Here is an 18,568-nt window from a genome sequence, read left to right as displayed (position 1 = left end):
TAGACAGTAATTCTACTGCAAATTTCACTGGGCTTGAGCTTTCTCGTTTCTCAGGTATACCCTCAATTCTTATATTATTTCTTCTGCACCCATCTTCCAGGGCTGCAAGTCTGTCTCCAAGTTTTTTGTATTCCGAGTTCGCAGCTGTGGCTTTTTCATCGGCGTTAGATGCCATTTGTTCCGCTGTTTCCACTCGAGCCGTGAGTCCCTGCTTAACGTCTTCCAGCTGATCTGAAACGTCATTAATATGATCATCAAGCCTTTTCAGTTTGGAGTTAGTTTCTTCAATGTGTTCCACTAATTTCTCCAACATGCCTTTAAAGTTCACGTCGAAACGTTCAAATAGACGCGTTTCCTTATCTTTGTTATCCTTCTTGAGCTCAGTGGCCACCTTCTTAAGATCATTTGTGTTATCTTTCTTAAGCTCCTTCATGGCCGTAACTATGGCAGTGGACTGTGTAGCGATCATCTCTTTCTGTGTAGCGATCATCTCTTTCAGTTCGGACAGTTCGCTTCTGCTTTCGTGCTCCGCAAGTGAAAATGCAGCTCCTGTTACAGGCTCGCGATGAGTAGATGAGAGCACGTCCTGCAGAGCCCTTTCTAGTCTCGAATGATCCTCAGAAATCGGCGATCCCTCGCGACCTGTATCACTTGCGCCTTCGCTCCCATTTTCACTCTCGACTGGAGACGATACAATGGAGCGGGGTCCCAGGAATTCTGCGCACTCTTCTGCCTGTTCTAGGTCAGTCTCCGTGATGCCATACCTTACACTTGCACTCAGGCCGGAAGTCTGTCCGGACTTCGATGCAGCTTTAAGTTTCTTTTCCGGTTCTTTCTGACTTTTCTTCTTGTTACTCATGCTTGTATATTGTAGTGGAAGTTCCTTGGTCGGGTTAAATACAGGATACCTCTAAATAATATGAAATACGTGGGAAAATAAAGCCGCTGCTAGCGGAGCTCTGCTTCAGACGTCCATCTCCTATAAACGGACGAAACCAACATCTGCACTGTGTGAAGTCAATTAGTCAAATCAAACAAAGTAAGGTATAATTCAGTGCCATTTCAACAATATTTATTTTCAGTGCAACTCTGGACTCTGGAGGGCTATATACAATAATAAATAAATAACAAAAAATAAATAACAAAAGTAAAAGCAAGGTAAATTTGACATTCAACTGAGAATTATAAATAATAAGTACTTTCATAATAATACTAACAAGTTTTAACATTTCAACAAAAAAAGACTTGGCCTCATATAAAAATAAAATGAGTTTTTAATATGTGCACAACTGAACAGGCTTAACCAGTTTCATGGTAAATCTGAACATCTTTAAATAACTGAACATATCTTCCCCACTTTCTTTACCTCATATCTCACTGCCTACTTTTTCTTGTTCAGTAAGAGAAGTAAGCTCTTGCTTGGTCTACCAGGATTTTAAATCTGGGCTGGAATGGTGTCAGTGCCATCCTCATGCATGTGTGAAGATTGTCATAAGTGAGGCTTGAGCGATATTTGTTTTTTGTTATGTTCATGGTGGAGAAAGTTGTCTCACAACTGTATGTGGAGCCAAACATGGTGAACATGTACAGGACCACCTTCCTCATGCCTGGAAAAGCTGCCTCTGGGACCTTTTTAAACCAGAAGGTGGCAGGGTCAGTTCCTCCAAAACACTGAAGCCCAGGATTTGCCCACTTGAAGAGATGTGTGCTTCTTTTGAATACCCCGTGACATCTGTGATCAGGAATTGATTCTGCATGAACAGGGAGAGCCACTATCCAAGACTGAATGTACTGAAGCGGTTGCTGAAGTTTACAATCAGCTTGTCAACAAAGTCAGATAAAGTAGATACACCCCTCTCACCCTGGGCCTGCTCCTTCAGTGTAGGAAAGTGTGCACAGTCTCCCTGCATGTCTTTCTTGAACACCTGAATTAGAATCAGAATAATAATTTTTTAACAAGAAAGAGATTTGCTTTGCTTTTTTATATTAAGTTGATATGTTTATAATATTGTAATGCTATTATAATGTTATTAATGAAGAGGTTGTGCAGGAATGTGTAAATAAAAATATTAACAGGTATGGTGCATACAGTACCTCAAGATTCCTCTGGAATGTGCAGACAGCTGTTACCAGGTTACACACAGAATTGTTCTTCCCCTGTAACTTTAAATTCAATTGATTCAGGTGATAGCCACCAAAAAAGACACAATGTCCATCTTCTTCTCATCTTCTAAAAGGTGAGAAAACAGTGTTGCCTTTTGGCTCTTCAGCTGTGCTAGGAAATCTGTGATTTCCTCTCTGATGGCCCAGAAGTGCTCCAACACTTTGCCTTTACTGAGCCATCTCACGTTATGCAGCAGGAGGTCGTCAGCATTTGCATCCACTTCACTGAGGAATTCCCTGAGCATGCGATGTTGGAGAGAAGAGGATGCACGCAGAAAGTTTATCATTTTCATCATGGTGTCCATCACCTTAGCATGCTATTCTGACAGGCTGGAACACAGGACAAACTGATGAATGATACAGTTGGCTTTAAGATTGCTTATTTTCTGTAGCCTAACTGGCAAATTTAGTGGGTAACTTTTCTCAAATGTAATTTTGCACTTAGTTTTATAGTGGCGTTTCACATTCCCAGTTTTAACCACTGCCACCGTCTTGGAGCAGATGAGACACAGCAGTTTCGAGCTTCCTGCAGGAAATATGAACATACAGTAAACACCTCGGTCCATTCCGGATTCAAAGCCCGGTTTTCGGTGTTTACCTTCTGCTGTTTAGCAAAAGCCATGGCACATTGACTCACAATTTCACTGCTTTTCTCTCTCTTGTCTTCTCACTCCTTTATATTTTTCTCTCCCTGTCACTGCTGCTGCCACAAGAGTGCCAGCTATTTTCAAGCATAATGCAGGTTTTTCGTGCCTCTATTCAGTGAAGGTCCACCCTACTCTGCCTTAAACTTGACTAAACTCAGTCTTCATACTTAAACCCAACCAACTCAAACCCACGAAGGCAAAAAGTATTGGCCAATCAGAGACACGTAGGAGGTCCCTTTCACTGAGTAGTAGTGTAGAAACACTGTCAGAAAAGAGTCTGAGTCCGGACCTTCATTGTGGTCTGCCTGTTAGTGGCCTGTGGCTTACATTAAATAGGCTGAAATCAAAGAAATCACCAGGATCAGATAAACTTTCTCTGTATTGTATGTCAAACATATTTAAACCTGACTCACATTTCCTCCGTTGTTTCTGCACTTAAAAAGGTTATCCCAGTTGATCTTACTGAAGCTTTGCCGCATCTGCTGAAAGTTTGCTGTAATAAATTTTTTTTTTTTTTTAAATACACACTGCCAAAACACTGTGACATCTATTTTTATTATGGTCACTAGATCCTAATGGTTTACCCCTTCAGCTGCATCCTGATTATTATAGCATACTAAATGTAGACAAGCCTTCCACTTGTTGGTATATTAATGTGCTGTGTTAAAAAAAAACAGTAACTGATTTTGGCTGAATACGTCTGCTCTTGTGTTGCGCTATTTGTAATGATAGCCCAGTTAATATTTGTGTAGTTAAAGTCCCCTGTGACTATAATATCACCCTCTAAACTTGGGTTTTTAATTAGGACATCAGAAAGATTTGGATGAAAACAGACCAACTAAGCTTGCCACTCCTTCCCACTTAATTCTTTTAAAATAACTAAGTGGAGTTTGGAAGGTTCCTAAAGTCCTACTGTGTACCCAGGTTTGGCAGGCCAAGAAAAATGCAGGAGCAGCATATGCGCAGGATTGTGAGAATGGTTACAGACAACCCACAGATCACCTCCAAAGACCTGAAAGAACATCTTGCTGCAGATGGTGTATCTGTATCTATCTATCTATCTATCTATCTGTACATCGTTCTACAATTCAGCGCAATTTGCACAAAGTACATCTGTATGGTAGGGTGATGAGAAAGAAGCCCTTTCTGCACTCATGCCACAAATAGTCGCTTGTTGTATGCAAATGCTCATTTAGACAAGCCAGATTCATTTTGGAACAAAGTGCTTTGGACTGATGAGACAAAAATTTAGTTATTTGGTCATAACAAAAAGCAATTTGTATGGCGGAAGAAGAACACCACATTCCAAGAAAAACACCTACCTACTGTCAAATTTGGTGAAGGTTCAATCATGCATTGTGGGCTGTGGGGCTAGTTCAGGGACTGGGGCCCTTGTTAAAGTCGAGGGTCGAATGAATTCAACCCCATATTAACAAATTCTTCAGGATACTGTTCAAGCATCAGTCACAAAGTTGAAGTTACGCAGGGGTTGGATATTCCAACAAGACAGTGACCCAAAACACAGTTTGAAATCTACAAAGGCATTCATGCAGAGGGAGAAGTACAATGTTCTGGAATGGCCGTCACAGTCCCCTGACTTGAATATCATCGAAAATCTATGGGATAATTTGAAGCAGGCTGTCCATGCTCGGCAGCCATCAAATTTAACTGAACTGGAGAGATTTTGTATGGAAGAATGGCCAAAAATACCTCCATCCAGAATCCAGACACACATCAAAGGCTATAGGGGGGCTCCAGAGGCTGTTATATTTGCAAAAGGAGGCTCAACTAAGTATTGATGTAATATGTCTGTTGGGGTGCCCAAATTTATGCACCTGTCTAATTTTGTTATGATGCATATTGCATATTTTCTGTTAATTCAATAAACTTAATGTCACTGCTGAAATACTATTGTTTCCATAAGGCATGTCATATATTAAAAGGAAGTTGCTACTTTGAAAGCTCAGCCAATGATAAAACAAAAATCCAAAGAATCAATTAATTAATTAATTTAATCCAAAGAATCCAAACTTTTTCATATGACTGTACAGTATATTGTTATGAGCACCTAGTGTGAGCGATTGCCATATTTCCACAGGGATTAGTAGCTGTAAAGAGACCTATTCAAATGAAAACAATGCTGCATCTACTTTGGTGATTGGCACAGGTGTAGCTCAGGTTTGAAGACAATCATTTGGTCTGCTTCTGCAGAGTTAGTAATTCTCTTAGCTTGAAGCAGCTGTTCACATGCAGGTAAGGCTGTACACGTGGGGTGCTATAAAGCAGATACCTAGAACTAAAATAAGCAATACAGTTAAGAGTAACTATAGTGTAAGTGAACCAAAATAATGAACACAGGAATCTTCATAAAAATATATTCAAGATAAGAGCACCTGGTGTAAGTGATTGACATATTCCAATAGTGGTTAGCAGTTGAGGAAAAGATGTTTTCCAAAAGTACCAGCGAGGTGAGTGGGCAGTTGCCTTTGTGATTGGCACAGATGTAGATTACCCATTTGGTCTGCTTCTGCTGAGGTAGTAAGTCTCTTTGCCTAAAGCAGCTTTTCACTTTCAGATAAGACTGTAAAGTGGCAATATTAAGGCAAAATTCCACAATCATACAAAGTGTGTGTTTGATATTACATTACTGTTTGTCCCCTCATGTCCTAAACTCCTTTACCCCCACCTTGCCTAATTTGAACAATCCTCAACTGAACTTCTCATATACCTGTCCTTCTGTTCAAATGTAATCTATCACGGTGGAACAGGTGCACTGTAAACCTATGCCCCTCTGTCCTACCCATAAACCTATGCCCCTCTGTACTACACCAACATTTAAGCCACACGTTAAGGGTTCTAATCTCCTCTTCACCTTTACTGGCATGTGGCACAGGCAGAAATTCAGAGAAGGCCGTTTTGTCAGTTCTGCTTCTCAGCGTGGCACCTAACTGTTTAAATTTAGATTGTAGAACTGACAACCTGCCTTTTGTATGTCATTTGTTTCAACATGGACATTTAAAACTGGATCCATACCTGCTCCGGCCAAAAACTATTCACCATTCCAGCGAGGTCTCATCCCTGTACACCCGGAAGGCAACACACACTATGAGACTCTGGTTCTGGAGCAAACCTGTGTCTCAATCTCCCTAATGACCGAGTCCCCCACTATCACTATTTCTCTCATTCTGGGGACTGGTTTAGAGGTGACCCTTTGGGGCACCTCATCAATACCTATCACCTCAGAATTACCACAATCACTGTCCAGCTCTGCAAGGCCCTGAAAATGGTTGGAAACCTCAAATGCTGGGGTTGTGCACACTGTCCAGGAACATCCTCTTGCCTTGCACTTACATCCGACCATGACCAACCTATTTTTACCTCCCTGATCTAGAGTCTATTCCCACTTCACTTTGGGGTTGCACAGTAACTCTCTAAAGAACATTGGCGTAAAGTACAATAATTCTTCCCTACAATAAAGGCCAGACTACTTCAAAAAGTCAAACAGTATACAGGATATACATTTTACTAGCCCCATGATTACAGTTTGTTTAGATGACAATTAAGCTCTTTTGAAACTGAATATAATTTAATTTTGAGTTTAACAAACTCAATAATTGTTTAATACTTACAGGGGCTTAAAGTAAACCAGTATTATCTGTTTAAGGTGCTCTCACTGCTAAATGACTCACTTAAGCTGCCTGTTGAAAATGTTTTTATTTCTCAGTAGATTTTCTCTTTCACTACTACAATGCTGTACTCTATAAACGTCCTGCTTTTTCAATATGCACTCTTTACCCATCCTTCTAGTGTCAATGCTCTCCGGCTTGTGGTTCATGTACCTGACTTAACTAGTAATCTTTTACAATGTTATTTACTGCGAAATCCACTCACTTATTTACTTTTAGCTGATTCAAAGTCAACGTATTATTTATTTACTGCATGCACATGCTGAGAAGACCACAAACACACTCACACACAACCTTTTAGTTGAAAAAACATTTAAAACCTTCTAAAGCAAAAAAAAAAATGGAAGAGGATCTACCTGATCTCTTAGTTGCAACAGAAAGTAAGTTTTAGGTGCAAACATATTTTAATTAAGTTTCACACACAGACAAAATGCAGTACCAAGTTCTTCCCAGTACAATCCACCAGTTGTATTGATGTCAGCACACAGTACACATTCTGTACATCACAAGGTTAGAACATTATCCATTCTTTCATAGAATTTGTTCCAGTCGTTCCAAGGTTTAGATATGGTAATAGTCAATGTATTTACTTCTGAAGGCATCCAAGGTGTATAAATTGGCATCTATCTGGAGTTGCTACCTCCATCTGCTATCAGATTAACTTATAGTGGTGCCAGCATTAGAAATAAGAATTGTTGTTTTAGTCAATTCTGCACCCATCTAGCATACTAATTTGGGATCCTGAGGTGGTTTGTCATGTGGTGGGTGTGACAGCGTGCTATATTAGTGCATGTTCCCAACGTCCCTCCTACACACTATACCCTGAAGTCCCACTTCTTTTAGTATGATGCTCAACCTTTCATGTGGTACCTTAAGAAATGGGTTTTGAAAGTCAAGATAAATAATATCATATACACCACTCTTGTCATATTTTGTTGAATCCTAATAGAATTCCAGCATGGTTGTAAAACACAGCCTCCCTCTCTGAATGAAACTTACTGCCCTATAATTTTTTGATTCTGCCTGATTTTTCTTTATATATACTGTATAATAGGATAATATTTGCCATTTTTCAGTTCTCTGGAATTTTTCCAGTGCACAGTGACTTACTAAAAATATGTGCCAAGGGTTTATGTATACATTTACTAATTTCCTTAAGTACTTTAGGATAAATATGATCTGTTCCTGGTGATTTGTTAGATTTCAGCCTGTTTAATCTAAGCAATACTTCTTTCTCTACAATTTCCAAATTACTAAGTACCTCCTTAGTAGACACTGTTACCTTTGGAAGGTTATCTACTTTCTCACATGTGAAGACTTCAGAAAAATGCAAGTTCAGAGCTGTTGCTGTTTCACTGTCTATGCATTTTAATACCCCTTTATTATTTCTAATACACTTCACCACCTCCTTAACTGTTGTTTTACTACTAAATTACTGAAATAATCTGTTTTGGTCATCTTTTGTCTTATCTGCAATATTCTTCTCAAACTACTAACCTAGCTTCCCTAATATCCTTCTTAGTGGTCGCTCTCATGCTTTCATACACTGTACGATTTGCATTGGAGTTATTAGTGTCATATGCTTTATGCAGTTATTTTTTCCTTTGAAACTTCTTTTTTATCTCCTTACTTAGCCAATGCAGAGTTTTTCTCTTATTTCCTACTTATTACAATTTTGGTATTTATACCTGTCCCATATTATACAGGTGCTGGTCATAAAATTAGAATATCATGACAAAGTTGATTTATTTCAGTAATTCCATTCAAAAAGTGAAACTTGTATATTAGATTCATTCATTACACACAGACTGATGTATTTCAAATGTTTATTTCTTTTAATGCTGATGATTATAACTGACAACTAATGAAAGTCCCAAATTCAGTATCTCGGAAAATTAGAATATTGTGAAAAGGTTCAATATTGAAGACACCTGGTGCCACACTGTAATCAGCTAATTAACTCAAAACACCTGCAAAAGCCTTTAAATGGTCTCTCAGTCTAGTTCTGTAGGCTACACAATCATGGGGAAGACTGCTGACTTGACAGTTGTCCAAAAGACGACCATTGACACCTTGCACAAGGAGGGAAAGACACAAAAGGTCATTGCTAAAGAGGCTAGCTTTTCACAGAGCTCTGTGTCCAAGCACATTAATAGAGAGGCGAAGGGAAGGACAAGATGTGGTAGAAAAAAGTGTACAAGCGATAGGGATAACCGCACCCTGGAGAGGATTGTGAAACAAAACCCATTCAAAAATGTGGGGGAGATTCACAAAGAGTGGACTGCAGCTGGAGTCAGTGCTTCAAGAACCACCACGCACAGACGTATGCAAGACATGGGTTTCAGCTGTCGCATTCCTTGTGTCAAGCCACTCTTGAACAAGAGACAGCGTCAGAAGCGTCTCGAAGTGGGGTAAAGACAAGAAGGACTGGACTGCTGCTGAGTGGTCCAAAGTTATGTTCTCTGATGAAAGTAAATTTTGCATTTCCTTTGGAAATCAAGGTCCCAGAGTCTGGAGGCAGAGAGGAGAGGCACAGAATCCACGTTGCGTGAGGTCCAGTGTAAAGTTTGCACAGTCAGTGATGGTTTGGGGTGCCATGTCATCTGCTGGTGTTGGTCCATTGTGTTTTCTGAGGTCCAAGGTCAACGCAGCTGTCTACCAGGAAGTTTTAGAGGACTTCATGCTTCCTGCTGCTGACGAACTTTATAGAGATGCAGATTTCATTTTCCAACAGGACCTGGCACCTGCACACAGTGCCAAAGCTACCAGTACCTGGTTTAAGGACCATGGTATCCCTGTTCTTGATTGGCCAGCAAACTCGCTTGACCTTAACCCCATTATGGGGTATTGTGAAGAGGAAGATGCAATATGCCAGACCCAACAATTCAGAAGAGCTGAAGGCCACTACATCGAGAGGAGTCAGATGAGGTGGCTCGGGCATCTGATCAGGATGCCTCCTGGGCGCCTCCCTGGTGAGGTGTTCCGGGCACGTCTAACCGGGAGGAGGCCCAGGGGAAGACCCAGGACACGCTGGAGGGACTATGTCTCTCGGCTGGCCTGGGAACGCCTCGGGATTCCCCCGGAAGAGTTAGAAGTAGTAGCCGGGGAGAGGGAAGTCTGGGCATCTCTGCTCAAGCTGCTGCCCCCGCGACCCGACCTCGGATAAGCGGAAGAGAATGGATGGATGGATGGATGGATGGATGGATGAAGGCCACTATCAGAGCAACATGGGCTCTCATAACACCTGAGCAGTGCCACAGACTGATCAACTCCATGCCACGCTGCATTGCTGCAGTAATCCAGGCCAAAGGAGCCCCAAATAAATATTGAGTGCTGTACATGCTCATACTTTTCATGTTCATACCTTTCAGTTGACCAACATTTCTAAAAATCCTTTTTTTGCATTGGTCTTAATTGATATTCTAATTTTCTGAGATACTGAATTTGGGACTTAGTTGTCAATTATAATCATCAACATTAAAAGAAATAAACATTTGAAATACATCAGTCTGTGTGTAATGAATGAATCTAATATACAAGTTACACTTTTTGAATGGAATTACTGAAAAAAATCAACTTTGTCATGATATTCTAATTTTATGACCAGCACCTGTATGTAGAATATTTTAAAATCTATATCAACTGTTTCAACTCTTGAAAGCTTCTGATTGTTGTGACGAATGGCTGGGTCCCATGCTTCCGGGTGGGTTATAAAAAGGGCCAGCCACCACCACTCGAGAGCCAGAGTCGGGAGGAGGAGGACTAAGCTAGAGGAGGAGTGGTGGTCAAGGAGAAGAATGTTTTGGTGTGTTAAGTGCTTTGTGGGACTTAATACTTCCTTTTGAGATAAACGAAGTGAGTCTCAAATTTGTTACATAAGAGTGCATAAGTCCACCAGTTCCGGGTTTATGCTTTCACAAGTAATGCATGTTTTCATTCTCATTCTGGTGATCACACACCTAGTTCTCCAAACAGTCGTCTCGGATTGATTTTGCCTCTCAGCTAACTTTTGTAGACAAATTCATTTAACAGACCAACATTCAAAAAATGTTATAAATTAAATTATTTTCATGAGATTTTTTTTTTCTCTCTCAACATTAAGCCAACACATAAAGCCACTGAAGGAGAGGGAGATGTATCATCGCAAAGCAGTGGAAGAAGCACAGAAGAGCCATAGAAAAGCTATGCTTTTCCTGAAGGAGACAATGACCAGGTAGTTAATTCATCTTACTGTATCTAAGTCGAAGATATATCAAGCAATTTTTAATGGCTTATAAGGTTTTGTATATATAAAGGCTTGTAGAGATACTGTATTATAGTACGTTTCCATTGTTAAGATATGTTAAATCATATTTCATAGCTCCATCAAAATTTTTACATTTTATTTCTTTAGTATCACAAGCAATAGCTTTCTCCAGAAAAAATAGTATGCTGTTTTCTTTAAATGAAACAAAATTACCTTAAAGATATATTTTACTTTTATGGATAACAGGCAATAGCAAATCATTATTTGTTTATTCTTGATAAAGGGATATAAAATATATCTGCAGTGTACGTTTTTAATTTATATTGACATATGTATTAGTAGAAACTAAGAAAAAACATTTTCCCATTATCTCTGTAGTTTGAAATTGAAAAAGACCTTTTTCATAGACCATTTCACAATCATAATTAGATCAGTCACAAATAGACTACATTTCTGACTTTCTGACATTAATGCATCAAACTAATGATAAAAAAAAGTTGCATAAAGCAACATTGCGTGCAAATTATGTATTTTATTGTATGACTGTGAATTTCAAATAAAGAAAATATTTCAGTACTAGCCGACGCCCACTGTAGCATACGGCGGTGTAATAACAACCCCAAAAAGATGTTGTTGTAGAATGTCTCTAAGTAATTCCTACAGCTTAATCTAAAAGACTCGTACTGCAATATCAGGTCTGTGCTCTGGTCTTTGGGTATCCAACAGTGCATGTAGAATTTCCTGCCAAGCAGGATTACATGTGAAAGTGATAAATAAATCTGGCTTTCCGAATTTACGTACTATGACCATGGCATCCTGATAGTTTTGTTGCAAGTATCTTGGACTTTCTGGAAATGTGGACGGTAATGTGATCATTTTGCCTACACGTACATTGTTATTTTCAGCATTTGCTTGCAGTGTGTCTGATAGTCCTTTGTATTGTTTCACACGCAGATCTTGTTGATGTAATCTGAGATAGTTGAGAAGTGCACCCTCTGTTTTAACATACACATCTACGACGTACTGTTGGAATAGTTTGCCGCTGGAGTGCAAAATACTAAATGTATTCCTCATTCCTTATCTGTACGCGTAAAATTGGCATTGAATAAGCCTTATTCGCTTGGTGGTTCTTTTATCGGGAACATGTTGTAAATCTTTGTGCCAGACAATGTCTCCATAAGGGAATAAAAATGGGTAAACCATAGGATCGCAATTCATATTGAGTGTGGAAATCTGTTTACAGGAGTTGCCTATGGGATAGATGCAAATGTCCCTTTCGGCAGGCGGTTCGCCATCTTCTCCAACGAAAATCGCTGCAACATCGGTGTGACATGTCGGGGCATTGGATCATCGTAAATCCTGCCTAGGGTTTTCCTTGAAAATTATTCGTACAGATGCTGTTGGATTGGACTGAGCAGTTTCATGCATGTGTGTGTATGATTTAGCGAAGGGGTTTTGAGCATGGAATCTAGCTGGAGAAGTAAATTTTCGCTGCATGCAGAGTTTGCTTTATTTTGTAAGCATACTTCAGTAGCTTGCGCTGTGTCAAAAACATACAATTGTCCATATCCTGGAGAGGTAGAAGTGTTGGCACATAGTGGAGAGATTTGGTGATAAATTTGCCCATGTATTTTAAAACAGTATGGTCCGTGGCCAGGAGGTTGAGTTATCTGTGCACCCATGGAAGTAAACGCTAGAGATGAGTTGTATTCTCGAATGTGTTCAGGATAATTTTTAGCTTCTGATGTTTGCTGTGTAAGAAGCTGTTGTAAAGACACAGGTGGTTTTTGCAAAGGGGGTAAAGCTACTTTATCGTTGTGGAGGCACCTTGAGTACTTGTTGGATGTATTGCGCTCAGCAGGCCTGTATAGTGCATGACAGTCCCAATGCAGCGTGTGGAAGGGTTTGGAAGAGGGCGAATAGGAATCGAGAAATGCCATGTCGGCTGTGTGTGGGCGGGACCGGTTTTGAAGTGGAAGCAGGACGAACCAGAAGTGAAATATATATAAGAGATCACAACTCATTTATTTTCCAAATAAATTTATTTCAGTATTGAAAGCAAACACACATGGGATTCCAGCTCAATTTAGGATTAAAAGAAGTACATTTGTTCATGCAATGCTAGTTTAGAGACACGGATAACCTTAACTCTTTGAGGGCTGAATATTTTTTTAAAAACACCTAGTTTTCTGAAAAGCAATGGCTTCACACACAAACCAACAGTTTGCCAAGAATATGTGGGAGGCTTGCTGCCAGGCCGTCTTCACATGGCTGGGGCAGCAGCAGCTGTCACTGTTGCAGTACACTGCTATCTGGTTTCTACCTCTTATCATTGTTAAGTAGCAGTCCTCCCTGGCGACCATTGCCATAGGCGTGTCAGCTACCTGAACCTGTTCAGCACCATGATAAGCTGGGGACCAGTCAACTGAAGCTGAAACCTCACATTCGTTTTCAGTTGCTTGTATCAAAATCAGAGTCCAACAAGTCATAGTCCAATTCAGAGAGAACAGGCAAAATGTCGTCCACGGAGATCGCTTTGATTTCTTGCCAGATGTCAGCACCATTTTTGCCGTTGTTTGTGCCTCACTACTCACAGGAGCGCAGGAAATCTCGGTCAAAACCAATGAAGCTAACTTTCCTTCTAGCAACAAGAGTCCAACTAAAACATAACGGTTAGTTTTCACAGTTTACAGTTGATTACCATCATCAACTCCTCCTTTTGACAAAATTCGACATCAGCCCTGAAAGAGTTAATGTGCCCATCTTTGCGATATGGCAGGTAAACCATTATACCCACATAAAACTATACTTGCAAACACTGGTAAAGATAACAAACTTCACATAGTCACTAAGTGGCTAATTTTTTGAACATCACATCTGGGCCAGGATATGTTTTATGACTTGGCCATTATTTAGACTCAGTCTTCAGGAGCTGTCAGACAGAAGTATTTCCATCACTCTCATAGTCACTTGTTGTCTTTTGTTAATTTCTGGCCAAACCATAAAGCCTCTGTTGTCTAGTACATTCTAATACATGATTATAATGTCAGCCCTGGGTTGTGCATTGAAATCATTCACTGTCTGATTGAACATTGTGCTTCCCTGGGACCTGTAATTAAGGTGGTTGGTAAACTGAAGATAAATGCTAGTATGCATGTATAGTAAATATTCATGGCACAGCTATAAATGTTTATATGCAGTTAATGTAGTTAATGTAGATATCAAATGAAGGAGAATAGTTGAACAAGTACAATTCCATTAAAGGTGCCATGAACACATATGATATTATTATGGTATTATAAAACCATCATTATATTAGCATAGCTGTTGGTTTCTCTTTTTTAGTGATATTCAAAAAATAAACAGTGGAAATTCTAAAAGATTTGGTTTCTTTTTTTTTTTTTAAGTTTATATTGATGTTACTAGACATTAAGCCCGTTACAATAACAGGCGCTAGAACAGTAGTCCATAAACATTAGTAGGAACAGTCTATATTAAATGGCAAGGGACCTTTTAACTCATTAAATTTTTTACGTAAAATGCCTGTAATTTTCTCTGACAGTAATACTGGCTTTGCTGTCCGTAATATGCGTTTAATTTTCTGTCACAACAGTGGGCAATCAGCAGATTCTCCCCAGCAACTGATGTAATGTGCGCAAAAATAAATCTACTTTTAAAAGTCATTGTATTGTAATATCATGAAAATTAGTATATTTAGGAAAACCCCTTCAACAACTGACACTTTACACTTTACCGGGCCAAGCTTCTTAATCGCAAATCTGACATCCTCAGAGTGAACACTTGCACAACAACAAACACTAATCCCACCTCTTTGGGGAAGCTGGTCTCCGCGTCTCAGTACCCGATTGGATTTTTCGTGTTTTATGTTTTAGGTCTCGCCTCATTTACCGAAATCCGATTGGATCGGCCACGCGATATTTTATAGCTCCCGCCCTCTCTGTCTTGTGTGACGTGTCAGGTGGCCTTTGAAGCATCTGCTTTGAAGCTTCGCACCATGCCCCTGCACATGCGCACTTCACCAGAAGACACACACACACGGACACTGGACGCACACAGGGGTTTTATTAAAGAGGATTAAAATCAAATAACAACATTCCATACAAGCAAGTCAAGTTTAACAAAACTAGGTTTGAAACAAATCAACCCCCACACGTAAAAAAGAGAGATAGGCCTGCAGAGTAAAACTTTAATAATAGTAAAAATATGTAAATAAGTAAATTAATCAAAATAAATAGAATAAAAAAGAGGGGAGAGAATCCGCTTCCTCAATTGAATTGCTTGTTCTAAGATGTTATTGATTAGATCCTGCCAAGTTCTGAAAAAGTTTTGTACAGATCCTCTAAGTGACAATTTGATTTTTTCCAATTTTAGATAATATATAACATTAGTTACCCACTGACTTAAAAGAGGTGATTTAGCATTCTTCCAGTTGAGCAAGATAAGTCTACGTGCCAATGGTGAAGTAAAGGCAATTACAGTAATCCCTCGCTATATCGCGCTTCGACTTTCGCGGCTTCACTCTATCGCAGATTTTATATGTAAGCATATTTAAATATATATCGCGGATTTTTTGCTGGTTCACGGATTTCTGCGGACAATGGGTCTTTTAATTTCTGGTACATGCTTCCTCAGTTGGTTTGCCCAGTTGATTTCATACAAGGGACGCTATTGGCAGATGGCTGAGAAGCTACCCAACCAGAGCGCGTATTACGTATTAAATAAAACTCCTCAAATATATTGTGAGCACGGGGGCTCTTCGCACCCCTAGAGGATACGGCCGCTCCTCAAAAAACGCTGAAAGATTACCTTCACATTCTTTGTTGGGCTTACATATGGCTGCTTTATCAAGCGATATGCTTCCTGCATGGTGCTTCGCATACTTAAAAGATCAAACAGCACGTATTGATTTTTGATTTTTACTTTTCTCTCTCTCTCTCTTGCTCTGACATTCTCTGCTCCTGACGCAAGGGGTGTGAGCAGGGGGGCTGTTCGCACACCTAGACGATACGGACACTCGTCTAAAAATGCTGAAAGATTACCTTCATGTTGCTCCCTTCTGTGCAGCTGCTTCGTGAAGCGACATGCTTCCCGTGCTTTGCATACTTGAAGGGCATGTATTGATTTTTGATTGTTTGTTTTTCTCTGTCTCTCTCTCTCTGACATTCTCTGCTCCTGACGGAGGGGGTGTGAGCTGCTGCCTTCCTTGCAACTGCTTTGTGCGGTGGTGCTTCGCATACTTAAAAGCCAAGCAGCCCTATTGATTTTTGTTTGCTTTTTTTTCTCTCTCTCTCTCTGACATTCTCTGCTCCTGATGCGCACTCCTTTGAAGAGGAAGATATGTTTGCATTCTTTTAATTGTGAGACGGAACTGTCATCTCTGTCTTGTCATGGAGCACAGTTTAAACTTTTGAAAAAGAGACAAGTGTTTGTTTGCAGTGTTTGAATAAAGTTCCTGTCTCTCTACAACCTCCTGTGTTTCTGTGCAAATCTGTGACCCAAGCATGAGAATATAAAAATAACCATATAAACATATGGTTTCTACTTCGCGGATTTTCAAATTTCGCGGGGGGTTCTGGAACGCAACCCCCGCAATCGAGGAGGGATTACTGTACACTTTTTTCGTCCTTCTCCACTTTAAGCCCATCTGGAAGTACAACAAACATAACTGTTAGTGGATTAAGAGGGATTGTGACACCAAGGCTGCCTGAAAGGCATTTAAAGATTTTGGTCCAAAATGATGTTAATTTGGTGCAGGACCAAAACATATGGCCCAATGAGGCTGGAACTTGATTGCAGCGTTCGCAGGTTGGATCTTGCCCTGGAAACAGTCTCTTTAAATGAGACAGATGTGCTTGATATATAATTTTAAGTTGAATAATTATATGCTTTATGCATATGCAGTTCGAGTGAATTCTGTGAATCGCTACCTTCCATTCCTTTTTCGAGATGTCGAATGAGAGTTCCTTTTCCCACTGTACTCTGGGATCTTTGAAAGGGAGGGACTTTAAAATGTTTTTATACAGTGCATCCGGAAATTATTCACAGCGCATCACATTTTCCACCTTTTGTTATGTTACAGCCTTATTCCAAAATGGATTAAATTCATTTTTTCTTCAGAATTCTACACACAACACCCCATAATGACAATGTGAAAAAAGTTTACTTGAGGTTTTCGCAAATTTATTAAAAATAAAAAAACTGAGAAATCACAATGTACATAAGTATTCACAGCCTTTGCTCAATACTTTGTCGATGCACCTTTGGCAGCAATTACAGCCTCAAGTCTTTTTGAATATGATGCCACAAGCTTGGCACACCTATCCTTGGCCAGTTTTGCCCATTCCTCTTTGCAGCACCTCTCAAGCTCCATCAGGTTGGATGGGAAGCGTCGGTGCACAGCCATTTTAAGATCTCTCCAGAGATGTTCAATCGGATTCAAGTCTGGGCTCTGGCTGGGCCACTCAAGGACATTCACAGAGTTGTCCTGAAGCCACTCCTTTGATATCTTGGCTGTGTGCTTAGGGTCGTTGTCCTGCTGAAAGATGAACCGTCGCCCCAGTCTGAGGTCAAGAGCGCTCTGGAGCAGGTTTTCATCTAGGATGTCTCTGTACATTGCTGCAGTCATCTTTCCTTTATCCTGACTAGTCTCCCAGTCCCTGCCGCTGAAAAACATCCCCACAGCATGATGCTGCCACCACCATGCTTCTTCACTGTAGGGATGGTGCCAGGTTTCCTCCAAACTTGACTCCTGGCATTCACGCCAAAGAGTTCATTCTTTGTCTCATCAGGCCAGAGAATTTTCTTTCTCATGGTCTGAGAGTCCTTCAGGAGCCTTTTGGCAAACTCCAGGTGGGCTGCCATGTGCCTTTTACTAAGGAGTTGCTTCTTTCTGGCCACTCTACCATACAGGCCTGATTGGTGGATTGCTGCAGAAATGGTTGTCCTTCTGGAAGGTTCTCCTCTCTCCACAGAGGACCTCTGGAGCTCTGACAGAGTGACCATCGGGTTCTTGGTCACCTCCCTGACTAAGGCCCTTCTCCCCCGATTGCTCAGTTTAGATGGCCGGCCAGCTCTAGAAAGAGTCCTGGTGGTTTTGAACTTCTTCCACTTACGGATGATGGAGGCCACTGTGCTCATTGGGACCTTCAAAGCAGCAGAAATTTTTTTGTAACCTTCTCCAGATTTGTGCCTCGAGACAATCCTGTCTCGGAGGTCTACAGACAATTCCTTTAACTTCATGCTTGGTTTGTGCTCTGACATGAACTGTCAACTGTGGGACCTTTATATAGACAGGTGTGTGCCTTTCCAAATCATGTCCAACCAACTGCATTCACCACAGGTGGACTCCAATTACGCTGTAGAAACATCTCAAGGATGATCAGGGGAAACAGGATGCACCTGAGCTCAATTTCGAGCTTCATGGCAAAGGCTGTGAATACTTATGTACATGTGCTTTCTCAATTTTTTTATTTTTAATAAATTTGCAAAAACCTCAAGTAAACTTTTTTCACGTTGTCATTATGGGGTGTTGTGTGTAGAATTCTGAGGAAAAAAATGAATTTAATTCATTTTGGAATAAGACTGTAACATAACAAAATGTAGAAAAAGTGATGCGCTGTGAATACTTTCCGGATGCACTGTATATACGGAAATGCTATCTGAATCCTCAAGACTGATCAATATTTTTTCTGGAATAGAGGAGGGTGGGTGGTAAGGGAAATTGGGCAGGTTTTGTTTAAGAAAGTTTCTAATGTGAAGGTAGTGAACTCTTTTAGGGCGAATGTCGACTTTTGTGGACAGGAGGG

At 40.3% G+C, this 18,568-nt stretch overlaps 1 protein-coding gene across 1 annotated transcript in view; it reads left to right on the top strand.

Annotated features, from left to right (window-relative positions):
- Positions 1–18,568, top strand: part of cfap74 (cilia and flagella associated protein 74) — a 525,252-nt gene that overhangs the window by 112,423 nt on the left and 394,261 nt on the right. Inside the window, exon 8 of the mRNA XM_051931357.1 lies at positions 10,599–10,709. Coding sequence (XP_051787317.1) covers positions 10,599–10,709 — 111 coding nt within the window. The remainder of the gene's footprint in view (positions 1–10,598; positions 10,710–18,568) is intronic.

The sequence above is a fragment of the Erpetoichthys calabaricus genome, chromosome 8 (genome assembly GCF_900747795.2).
Source record: "Erpetoichthys calabaricus chromosome 8, fErpCal1.3, whole genome shotgun sequence".
NCBI lineage: Eukaryota > Metazoa > Chordata > Cladistia > Polypteriformes > Polypteridae > Erpetoichthys > Erpetoichthys calabaricus.
This window is presented reverse-complemented; position numbering and strand designations above follow the sequence as displayed.